Genomic DNA, 12637 nt, shown 5'->3' with positions numbered 1-12637 from the left:
CCTCATCTCTGTCTATACTAAATGACTAATCTAATTCGTGCCTTTAATCAGGATTTTATAACCTTCATGATGGCAAGAAAGAAGTCCATACCAAAAAAGTTGTCTTAGATGACGGCAACACAGAATCAGCCTGATGCTGAATTCTTTGGTCTCATCACGTTAATTCAATCGCATGATTATGATTTCTTGATCATCTCTGAAATTCAATTTGTGCGATATTACACTCTCCTTAGCCATCTGCATACTTCAAGCAAAAGGAGCACGTCAAAGTGCTGAATGTTTGGTTAAACAGAAAAGCAGAGCAAACCACAGGAAAATGAATAGTACCTGATTTCCATAGAAATGACCACACATCAAACCTCCACAGGCTCTACTCCGGCTCTACCTTAAAAAAAATAAGAGCAGAGCAATTACCTCTCTAGGAAACGACAATGGAAGAGGACGCATTAACTTTCAACCCTAAGAAATAAGCATTTGATGGATCATAAAAAATACCATTGGAGCATCAACTCTACATAAAATCCAGACATTACCTAGTCCAAACTTCATTGAAAAGTTTACAGACAATAGCACAAAGTGTCATTCAAAATGACCAAAACAAAGTCTACAATATAAGGTATTGTATCATTAGAATATTATGTTTACGTTAGCATTACAACATCACACGCACTGACATTTCATCAAACACTTCACATACAAAACACAAAGTCTACTCACTTTCCATACACATTAACCCTCACATATCGTGAGATATCAACAAAGCCTTTCATTAAATTGAAACACTCGGCCAGAAATCCCAATGGCCATAACATCAGGTCTCTTCACCTCTGGCAACCTGAACCTCCTTGAGAACTTGCTGCTGCTGCACTCAATGCAGTGCCGAGTGTCGCTCTTGTCCTCCTTCTCCACATGTCTCTTGCTGCTGATCTTACTTTCATTTCCTCTTTCTTCATTCTGGGGAGATCAGCTCTGGATACGTGCACCTCCAGCATCTTCTTCCAGTCCACATGTGTGCTCAGGAATGCGGAATTTTCGCAAGAAAGAGATGAAGAAGGAAAGGGAAGTCCCTGAATGGATCCCATATGTCGAGGGAAAAGGGATCAAAGACACTGTTGCGTTGGTTTCAAAGATATCAGGTTGACAAATGAGATAAAGTCTACAGAGCAACAATAGAGGTCAAAGAAGAAATGGCAGTAGAATAAATGTTAACTAGCCACAAACGTAAATTAATATTAAATTGCATCTATCTAATGTTATTACACCTTAAAAGCTATGTGCTGCGAATAATGTAACTGTTTAAGAAAATCATGATCTAATAAGGCTGCAATACATATCCACTAAAATTGTAGATTTTCTCCTTAAATCCCATCAGATTTTGTCTTAAAACCGTATCGGATTTTCTTATGGATTCTATCTCTAACTTCCACACACACATATATATATGACATAAACATGAAACAAGATAACTCAATGCAGTAGCAGCAACCTAAATTGAAATCACATATATAAAAAGAGAGAGAGATGGAGAAACAAGGACAGAAAGGTGGTCGGCTGTTGCTTGTGCCATGCCCATTTCAAGGTCACATAAATCCAATGCTTCAGCTAGGTTCTGTTCTTCACTCAAAAGGCTTCTCCATCACCGTTGCACACTCTCAATTCAACCCTCCTAACCCATTAACCCACCCCGCCTTTGACTTCATCTCCATACCAGATACCTTTCTTGAGCAACAGACTTCTCCAGAAAATATGATAGGTCTTGCTCTGCTTTTTAATGCCAAATGTCAAGAACCCTTCAGAAAATTCTTGGCCCAGATGATAAGTCACCAGGACCCTTCTCATCCTCAATTTTCCTGCATCATCTATGACGAAGTCATGTATTTCTCTCTGGCAATCGCCAATTATTTCAAGCTTCCTAGCATCATGTTTCGAACTTGTAGTGCCACCACTTTTCTTGTTCGTGCTCTCATTCCCAAGCTGTATTTACAAGACTGCCTTCCTTTACCAGGTATTATAACATTTTTGGGCCTTTCTTGACAGCAGAACATCTACACTTAGAGATTGGGCATTTCGCTTGCACCTAATAATATGTGAAACAGGTCGATTGTTGGCTAACTTCTAGAGCCTTGGTTGTATAATCTACAACAGATATTGGAAATCTAACTCTGGACTACAGACTCTATTTTGCAGGATCCAGTGCCTGAACACTATCCTTTGAGGTTCAAAGATCTACCTGCCATGAAAGCTGGATCAGAAGAACAGAACTTGCGACTGATGGCCAACTTGTTCAATACAGAAAAAAGCTCAGCAATAATATTTAACACTATGGATTGTCTTGAACAGTCATCACTAGCAATCATTCACCATCAAAAGCAGCTTCCAATCTTCCCAGTTGGCCCTATGCATAAACTTGCTCCAAACTCCACCAGTAGCTTATTAGAAGAGGACACCAGCTGCATAGCATGGCTCGACAAGCAAGCTCGAAATTCTGTCACATACATAAGCTTGGGGAGCATAGCATCCATGGATGCTAAGGAGTTAGAAGAGATGGCCTGGGGACAGGCCAATAGTAAGCAGCCTTTCGTGTGGGTGATACGATCCAGCCAGAAAATTGCCTCAGGATGGACAGAGTCATTCACAAGGGATTTCAAAAATTCAGTTGGAGAAAGAGGCTGCATTATGAGATTGGCACCCCAGAGACAAGTGTTGGCACATGATGCAGTAGGAGGGTTTTGGACCCATTGCCGATGGAATTCAACACTGGAAAGTATATGTGAAGGGGTTCCAATGATATGCAGACCATGTTTTGGGAATCAAAATGTGACTGCAAGGTATGTTAGCCAAGTATGGAGAGTAGGTTGGCAGTATGAGAATGAGTTGGAGCGAGGTGAAATAGAGAAAATCATTCGGAGACTAATGGTTGAAGAAGAAGGGAAGGAGATGAGAAAGAGAGCAAGGGGTTTAAAACATGTGGTTGAAGCTAGCATTGACGATGGTGGTCCTTCATGCAATTCCTTGAATGAGTTGGTAGAGTTTATTATGTCCTCTTAGGTTTCTCTTAGTCACAGCAAAATTCCTTCTCAAGGAATGCAAAACGTTTGGTTGTCACAAACTAAGTTTTTTAAATGCTTGGAAGGTGGGCTTTTAAGCCTCAGTGCAATAGTTTCGTGTATTTCATAATAGCTGAATTTCCATTGTTCAAACAAAAAAAAGAAATCATAGTGATACTTTACCTATAAAACAAATAACTAGACTAATAATAACCCAACTCCCAAAAACCTGAAAGAAAAGATTAAAGATGCTATAATGAAGATAAAATCTCTTTCTTAAAGCAGTCTGCAGTAAATCAATTTTTAGTATACAACAATACCATTTTTTTTAATCAAGGGACAACTCTCTTTCAGATTTCATGATTTGAAACCCACGCCATGACCTCAATCCCCAAAGTGGTGAGCAAGAAGTACCAACAAGCCCAAAAGCCTTAGTGTAATGGGGTACATTATATGATTGAATCCAAAGGTGTACAAGGACATTAAATCCAGAACAAGCAATTATCATTGCAAAGAAATAGAAATTAGAACTCGGACAGCCACAACTGTTCCTTCTGCTCATATTCATTTCAATAAAGACGAGCAGTTATTCTAAACTTACCTCATCTCTGTCTATAGTAAATGACTAATCTAATCCATGCCTTTAATCAGGATTTTATAGCCTTTATGATGGCAAGAATGAAGTCTATACCAAGAAGAGTTGTCTTAGATGATGGCAACACAGAATCAGCTTGATGATTAAATTCTTTGGTATCATCACATTAATTCAGTCAGCGATTATGATTTTTTGAGTCATCTATGACATCAATTTGTATGATATTATCCTCTCATTACACATCTGCATACTTCAAGCAGAAGGAGCACGTTAAAGTGCTGAATGTTCAGTTAAACAGAAAAGCAGAGCAAACCAGAGGAAAATGATTAGTACCTGGTTTCCATAGAAATGAATGCACATCAAAACCTCCTCTGGCTTTACCTTAAAAAAATGAAGGGTAAAGCAGTAACCTCTGTTAGAAACGACAATCGAAGAGAATGTGTTAACTTTTCAAGCCTAAGAAATAAGCGTTTGATGGATCATAAAGAAAACCATTACAGAATCGACTCTACATAAAATCCAGACATTACATAGTCCAATATTTCATCAATCATTTTACAGATAATGGCACAAAGTTACATAGTCCAATATTTCATCAAACATCTTACAGATAATGGCACAAAGTGTCATTCAGAATGACCAAGACGAAGTTTGCAATACAAGGTAGTTTTTTATTATTAGAATATCACGTTTACGTTAACATTACCAAATCACGAACGCACATCATGTGCAGTGACATTTCATCAAATGCTTCACATACAAAACACAGAGTTCACTCACTTTCCATACACATTAATGGTCCTACGTTGAGAGATGTCAACAAAGTCTTTCGTGAAATTGAAACACTCATCCAGAAATCTCAATGGCCTTAAAATCAGGTTTCTTCACCTCCGCTTTAGGTACCGTCACAGTTAGCACCCTGCTCTCCATTGAAGCCTTCACCTGGTCCATCTTCATGTTCTCTGGCAACTTGAATTTTGAAAAGAGAATCTCCATTTCTAGGCGCTTCTTACAATTTCAGCTCCAACCGCTTATGTTGGTCCTGCATCAGTTAACTGAGGAGAAGAAAGAAGAATGTTCGAGGTTGTTAATGGTGATTTCCTTTATGGGGCTAAAGTATAGTTTCCATCGAAACTTAAATTTCAGCTCTGTCGAAATTCATGGGTTCATCTCCTCATGCCAAGACCCACGAGCCGTTGGCTATGGCCTAAGAAGCTGAAAGTAGAAAAATGCTTGGAGCAACTGATTGAAAATGAAATCCTCTTTAACTATTGAAATAGAGTAAACAGTATATTATTTTAAATTACTTAATTTTTATTTTAAAAGATAATATTTTAGTACATTTGGTTCTTTTTCCACTTTAGACGACCTTCTACTAAAAAAGGAGGCAAAAAAATTACCTCTCATTTCACATGTTTCAAAGAGATCAGGTTGATGAATGAGATGAAGTCTACAGAGCAATAATAGAGGTCAAAGAAGAAATAGGAGTTGAATAAATAAAAACTAAACTATCCATAAGTGTAAATTAATATTGAATTGCATTCATCGAATGTTATTACACCTTAAAAAACGATATAACTGTTTAAGAAAACTATGATCTGCTGCAATATAGATCCACTAAAATCATAGATGTTTTTCTTAAATTGCATCAGATTTTGTCTTAAAACCATATCGGATTTCCTTAGGATTCTGTCTCTTACTTCCACAAATATATATATATATATATGATGTAAACATGAGACAAAATAACTCATTGCAATAGCAGCAACCTAAAATAAAATCATATAGATAAAGAGAAAGAGAGATGGAAAAACATGAACAGAAAGGTGGCCGATTGTTGCTTGTGCCATGCCCTTTTCAGGGTCACATAAACCCAATGCTTCAGCTAGCTTCAGTTCTTCACTCAAAAGGTTTCTCCATCAACATTGCACACACACAATTCAACCCTCCCAACCCATCAGCCCACCCTGCCTTCAACTTCATCTCCGTGCCAGATACCTTTCTTGAGCAACAGACTTCTCCAGGAAATATGGTAGAACTTGTTCTGCTTCTTAACGCCAAATGTCAAGAACCCTTTAAAAAATTCTTGGCACAGATGATAAATCACCAGGACCCTTCTCATCCTTCATTTGCCTGCATCATCTATGATGAAGTCATGTATTTCTCTCCAGCAATTGCTAATCATTTTAAGATTCCTAGTATCATGTTTCGAACTTGTAGCGCCACCAGTCTTCTTGTTCGTGCTGTTATTCCCAAGCTGCATTTACAAGGTTGCCTTCCGTTACCAGGTATTATTACACTTTGTGCTTTTCTTGATAGTCTAATACGTACACTTATAGATTCGCAATTTCTTTTGCATCTAATAATATGTGAAACATGTTGATCTTGGGCCAACTTTAGAGTCTTGTTTGTATGACCAACTACAACAGATATTGCAAATCTAACTCTGGACTACAGACTCTATTTTGCAGGATCCAGTGCCTGAACACTATCCCCTGAGGTTCAAAGATCTACCAGTTACAAAATTTGAAGAACAGACCTTGCGACTGATGACCAACTTGTTCAATATAGAAAGAAGCTCAGCAATAATATTTAACACTATAGATTGCCTTGAACAATCAGCATTAGCAATTATTCGACACCAAAAACAACTTCCAATCTTCCCAGTTGGCCCTATGCATAAGCTTGCTCCAGACTCCACCAGTAGCTTATTAGAAGAAGACACCAGTTGCATAGCATGGCTTGACAAGCAAGCTCAAGATTCTGTCATATACATAAGCTTGGGGACCATAGCATCCATGAATGCCAAGGAGGTAGAAGAGATGGCCTGGGGACTGGCCACTAGCAAGCAGCCTTTCTTGTGGGTGATACGATCCAGCCAGAAAATTGCCTCAGAATGGATGGAATCATTCACAAAGGATTTCAAAATTTTAGTTGGAGAAAGAGGGTGCATTGTGAGATGGGCACCCCAGAAACAAGTGTTGGCACATGAAGCAGTAGGAGGGTTTTGGACCCATTGCGGGTGGAATTCAACACTGGAGAGTCTATGTGAAGGGGTTCCAATGATATGCAGACCATGTTTTGGTGATCAAAATGTGACTGCAAGGTATGTTAGCCAAATATGGAGAGTAGGATGGCAGTATGAGAATGAGTTGGAGCAAGGTGATATAGAGAAAATTGTTCTGAGACTGATGGTTGAAGAAGAAGGGAAGGAGATGAGAAAGAGGGCAAGGGATTTAAAACATATGGTTGAAGCTAGCATTAATAATGATGGTCCTTCACACAATTCCTTGAATGAGTTGGTAGAGTTTATTATGTCCTCTTAGATTTCTCTCGGTCACAGCAAAAATCCTTCTCAAGGAATGCAAAGCATTTGGTTGTCACAGACTAGGTTTTCTAAATGCTTGAATGGCGAACGTTTAGGCCTCAGTGCAATAGTTTTGTGTACTTCATAATAGCTGAATTTCCATTATTGATTTTTTGCTTGAATGGCGAACGTTTAGGCCTCAGTGCAATAGTTTTGTGTACTTCATAATAGATGAATTTCCATTATTGAAAAAAATCAAAGTAATACTCTAACTATGAATCAAATAACTAAACTAATAATAAAATGACTACCGAAAACCTGAAAGAAAACATCAAGGACACTGCAATGGAAATTAAATCTCTGTCCAAAAGCAGTCTGCAGCTGCAGTAAGCCATTATTCCATATACAGCAATACTATTTTTTTAGTTAAGGACCAACACTCTTTCAGATTTCATGATTTGAAGCCCCATGCCATAACCTTAATCACACAAAGTGGTAAGCAAGAAGTACCAACAAGTCAAAAAACCTTAAAAAAAATAAAAACTAGACTAATAATAACATGACTACCAAAAACCTGAAAGAAAACATCAAAGACACTGCAATGGAAATTAAATCTCTGTCCTAAAGCAGTCTGCAGCTGCAGTAAGCCATTTTTCCATATACAGCAATACTATTTTTTTAGTTGAGGACCATAACCTTAATCGCACAAAGTGGCAAGCAAGAAATACCAACAAGCCAAAAAACCTAAGTATTATGGGGTAAATTATATGATTGAATCCAAAGGTGTACAAGGAGATTGAATCCAAGAAGATTGAGTCCAGAACAAGCAATTATCATTTGTAAAGGAATTTAGAACTCAGACAGCCACAACCGTTCCATCTGCTCATATTTGTTTCAATAAGGACAAGCAGTTGTGCCTGATATTACCTCATCTCGGTCTATACTAAATGACTAATCTATTTCATGCCTTTAATCAGGATTTATAGCCTTCACAATGGCAAGAAAGAAGTACATACCAAGAAGAGTTGTCTTAGATGATGGCAACACAGAATCAACCTGATGCCGAATTCCTTGGTATCATCACATTAATTCAATCAGCATGATTATAATTTCTTGGGTCATCTATGAAATACGATTTGAATGATATTGTACTCTCCTTAGCCATCTGCATACTTCAAGCAGAATGAGCACGTCAAAGTGCTGAATATGTTGATGATATACTGGTGACAGGCAGCAACAAAAGGAAAATGATAGAGTTCAAGCTGAAATTTGAAAAAGAATTTGAGATGTCTGATCTTGGGGAGGCTACCTACTTCCTGGGAATGGAGATTCATCAAAGCAACCTGGATATTTTTCTTTCACAAGGCAAGTATGCCAAAGAAATTCTAAATAAATTCAACATGAATCACTGTAAATCAATATCTACATCACTGGTGTCCAACTTGAAATTGTCAAAGGACGAGAAAGGTAACAAAGTTGAAGAAGGGAATTACAGAAGTCTGATTGGGAGCCTTCTGTATCTCACAGCTACCAGACCAGATATTTTGTTTGCAGTAAGTTTGCTTTCAAGGTACATGACTTCACCGAGGGAATCACACTTACAAGCTGCCAAACATGTGCTGAGGTACTTGAAAGGAACCTGGAATTTTAGTGTTCAATTCAAAGCAAGAGCTAAGGGTGGATTAGTCGGCTACAGTGACAATTATTGGGCAGGAAGCGTAGAAGATGCACGTAGCACAACTGGTTACTTGTTCAAACTAGGCTCCGGTGCTTTTTCATGGGTATCTAAGAAACAGGATACTGTGGCTCAGTTCACAGCTGAGGCTGAGTATGTAGCCGCAGCTACAGCAACTAACTAAGCAATTTGGTTGAGAAAGGTGTTCAATGATGTAAAACTGGACAAACAAACACCTACAGTGTTGTATGTAGACAACAAGTCTGCAATTGCCATTGCGAAAAATCCTGTAATGCACAGGAGAACTAAACACATCAACGTTAAGTATCATGCTATACGTGAGGCTGAGAGGAATCAAGAAATAAAGCTGATACATTGTTCCACTGATGATCAGCTTGCAGACATTCTAACCAAGGCCTTGTCTAAAGCTAAATTTGAGGAATTGCGGGAAATGGTGGGAATTGGTGAAAAAAGTCATTAAGGGGGAGTGTTAAATTTAATGATTTTTTCTGTTGAGTTTAAATTCAAAAAAAAGAAATCCACTGTGAAGTTGTTTCACGGAAGGATACGTAAAATTCTATGCGATGTGTATGCATGATTTTCGGTCGATCTGATTTGATCGGTTGATGTAATCTGTTTAAATTTTTATTTCTATATATATATATATATATGCTGAAATAAAAAGAAGAGATTACTTCTTCTCTCCAAAGAAAGGGCACGCCTCTTCAAAACAGCAAAACAGAGGCAGTTGCATAAACTTGCTTTGTTTTGCTGCCCTCTCTCTCCTCAACTTTCTCTCTCTAAGTTTTCTCATTCACAGAGCCTCCTTTGAAGCTTATTCGCTTTCGATCAACATGGAGCAAGGTGAAATAGAGAAAATTGTTCTGAGACTAATGGTTGAAGAAGAAGGGAAAGAAATGAGGATGAGGGCAAGGGACTTAAAGCATAAGCTTGAAGCTAGCTTTAATAGTGATGGTCCTTCGCATATTTCCTTGAATGAGTTGGTAGAGTTTATTATGTCCTCCTAGGTTTCTCTTGGTTTTGCTATTCCCAAAGGATGCAAAAGAATGTTGTTTTTACAAACTGGTTGTTATAAACTAAGTTTTTTAAATGCTTGAAAGGTGAATGTTTAAGCCCCAGTGGGGATTGTTCTGTATACTTTGTAACAACTGACTTTTCATTATTGAAAAGAAATTAAAGGAAGGCTCTAATTGTAAATCAACTAGCTAAACTAGTAATAACCTGACTCCAAAAAACCTGAAAGAAAACATTTGATGCTGTAATGGAGATGAAATCTTCTTCCTCAAGCCGTCTGCAGTAAGCCATTTTTTCACGTACAACGGTACTGTTAGTTTTTCTTGTTAAGTTAAGGGCCAATACTCTTTCAGAACTCAGGGACTTGAAACCCATGTCAAAACCTCATTCAGCTAAATTGGTGAGCAAGAAAATACCAAGAAGCCAAAAACCTTGGTAGTGCGGAAAGGCATATGATTGAATCTAAGGTGTCCAAGGAGATTAAATCCAGAACAAGCAATTATCATGTGTTAAAGAAATAGGAAATAAGTTCAGACAATCCAATCCATTGCTTCTGCTCACATTCGTTTCAATTTCCTTGACCCACCAGTTATCCTGAACATATTTCATCTCTTCCTATTCTCAATGACTAATCTAACTCTAATGTCTTTAATCAGGATTCCATTATAGCCTTTAAATTGAGTCTCAGCATCAACATGAAAGAAGTCCATTTCAAGAAGATTTGGACAAGATCATGACAACAAGTTATCAGCCTCAGGTTGAATTCTTCGGAGTCATCTATATAATTCAATCAGCATGTTTTAAGCTTTTCAATGTCATCTACAAAATTCAATTTGTATGATACTATACTCTCCTAAGCCATCTAAGATATTTCAGGCAGAGCTAGCTTGTCAAAGTACTTGATGCTTTTTGTTAAAGGGAATACCAGAGCAAACCAAAACAAACATATCAATGATGAGTCCACACACATGACAGCAGATCTACACGCCACAGGCTTTAGTCCGAATCTACCGTAACAAAACGAATGGAAAACAATCACTTCTCTTAAAAGGAACAATTGTGAAATGATAATTAACTCTCCAAGAAGAAAAAAATTACGAACCAGAAAATAATTTTATAATATGTATTATTTTCTTATTATTAGAACATCAATTCAGTAATTCTATATTATCACTACAAAATCCAAAAACCCACATGAGACACTCCAACAGTCTAGCATTTTATCAAACATCTTACAAACAATAACACAAAGGTGGCATTTTGTCAAACATTTAGCGTACAAAAGAATCAACAAACACCTGTTGCAGAAGACGTGACCAAGACGACAACCCAGGGTTCGAAACTTTCAACCAGAAATCTCGATAGCCTTAACGTCAGGCTTCTTCACTTCAGCTTTAGGTACAGTAACAGTGAGCACCCCATTTTCCATTGAAGCCTTCACCTCTTCCATCTTCACGTTCTCCGGCAACCTGAACCTCCTCGAGAACTTCCCGCTCCTACGTTCCACACGGTGCCACGTCTCGTTCTTCTCCTCCTCCTCCACGTGTCTCTCCCCGCTGATCTTCAGCACCCTGTTATCTTCCACCTCCACTTTCACCTCCTCCTTCTTCATCCCCGGGAGATCCGCCGCGAACACGTGCGCCTCCGGGGTCTCCTTCCAGTCCACACGAGTGTTAATGATCGCGGAACTCTCCCGAGAAATTGACGATGAACGGAGAGGGGAATTCCAAAACGGCTCCCAAACGTCGAGGGAGAAGGGATCGAAGACGCTGCTTCGGTGGCCGAAGAAGCTTGGAATCAGCGACATTGTTAAAAAGATAGGTTTGAGCTTGAGAAAACTTTGAAATAAAAGGTGTAGAGAGATATTAGCTTGCTATGTTTTGCGGTTCGATGGCGAAGAGGAGGGCTGATCGGTGGACTTATAAAAAGGAGAATAGAGTTGCGGGAGGAGAATTTCCATGTCCAGATTCTTCTTCCAGCTTCTGTTTCTTCTGTTAGTTTCGCGCGAAAAGCAAGTCAAACAAAAGAGGAGGAAGGCGAATGTTCCAGATATTTCTTTTTATGGGCTTCAAGGCCCATTTAAGTAGTTGGGTTTTATAATGGGCTTTTCAAAGACGAGCCCCCTAGGAGACCCAGAAGGCGTTTGACTCTTTGAGTTTTCAACGTTAAATGTATTAAAATAAATTAATAAATTTTAAAATATATAATCTAATATAATTAAAATTATATATGATAGGGATAATTTTAAATATTATTTATCAAATTTTAAAATATAAAAATAAAACTAATGTGATAATATGTATAATAATTATCAATTTCAATTCTTTAAAATATAAATAGAATTTAACTTTAATTAATTAAAATTTACCGAATCTAAACCAATAAGCCCGCTCATTTTCATCATTGTTCAGTTAAAAATAAAGAAAAAATTAATTTTATCATACATCAAACATATAAATTATAATTAATTTTGGCAGAACAAATAATTATTATTTAAAATTTTAAAATAAGCAATTCTGATATAGGTGAATATTTAATACTTGCTACAAAATGGTCAGCCAGAAATCTCAACGGCCTTGACGTCAGGCTTCGTCACCTCAGCTTTAGGGACAGAAGTAGTGAGCACCCCCTTTCTCCATTAAGCCTTCATCTCCGGCAACCCACCCGAACCTCGTCGAGAATTTAGTACTGCTGCACTCCACCGAGTGCAATGTCATGTGTCTCACCCTGCCATCTTCCCACTTCCACTTTCACTTCCTCATTCTTCATCACAGGGAGATGTCCGCCTCCGGTGTCTCCTTCCAGCCCGCATGCCTGTTAACATCCGCAGGACTTTCCCCAGAAGGTGACAGAGAAGAGAGAGGAAATTCATGAACGTGTCCAAAATGTCAAGGCAGCCAGATTAGCTTCCTTTTTTTTTTTGGAAATTTCTAACATAACTTTATAACTATTATCCAACAAAGTTTAAAGATAAATCA

General features: G+C 38.0%; 1 protein-coding gene and 2 pseudogenes across 5 annotated transcripts; 2 read left to right on the top strand and 1 right to left on the bottom strand.

Moving 5' to 3' along the window:
• Positions 1–328: 328 nt before the first annotated feature.
• LOC110812194 (17.6 kDa class I heat shock protein 2-like) lies at positions 329–11669 on the bottom strand. 5 transcript variants are annotated; one of them, XM_088214266.1, is made up of 2 exons: positions 10958–11669; positions 329–385 (listed from the first exon to the last, which is right to left on the bottom strand). In XM_088214266.1, the coding sequence occupies exon 1, from the start codon at positions 11464–11466 to the stop codon at positions 11005–11007; it is 462 nt and encodes a 153-aa protein (XP_088070392.1). In that variant the 5' UTR covers positions 11467–11669; the 3' UTR covers positions 329–385; positions 10958–11004. The 5 variants fall into 5 exon arrangements, with proteins under 5 accessions (XP_088070392.1, XP_088070396.1, XP_088070394.1 ...); XM_088214270.1 differs by having other exon boundaries at positions 363–381; XM_088214268.1 differs by lacking the exon at positions 329–385 and adding an exon at positions 4002–4023.
• On the top strand, positions 1522–3048 carry LOC110812085 (UDP-glucose iridoid glucosyltransferase pseudogene; annotated as a pseudogene).
• On the top strand, positions 5447–6968 carry LOC110812084 (UDP-glucose iridoid glucosyltransferase pseudogene; annotated as a pseudogene).
• Positions 11670–12637: the final 968 nt, after the last annotated feature.

Source organism: Carica papaya, chromosome 2, assembly GCF_054855325.1.
Source record: "Carica papaya isolate Zhongbai chromosome 2, ASM5485532v1, whole genome shotgun sequence".
NCBI lineage: Eukaryota > Viridiplantae > Streptophyta > Magnoliopsida > Brassicales > Caricaceae > Carica > Carica papaya.
This window is presented reverse-complemented; position numbering and strand designations above follow the sequence as displayed.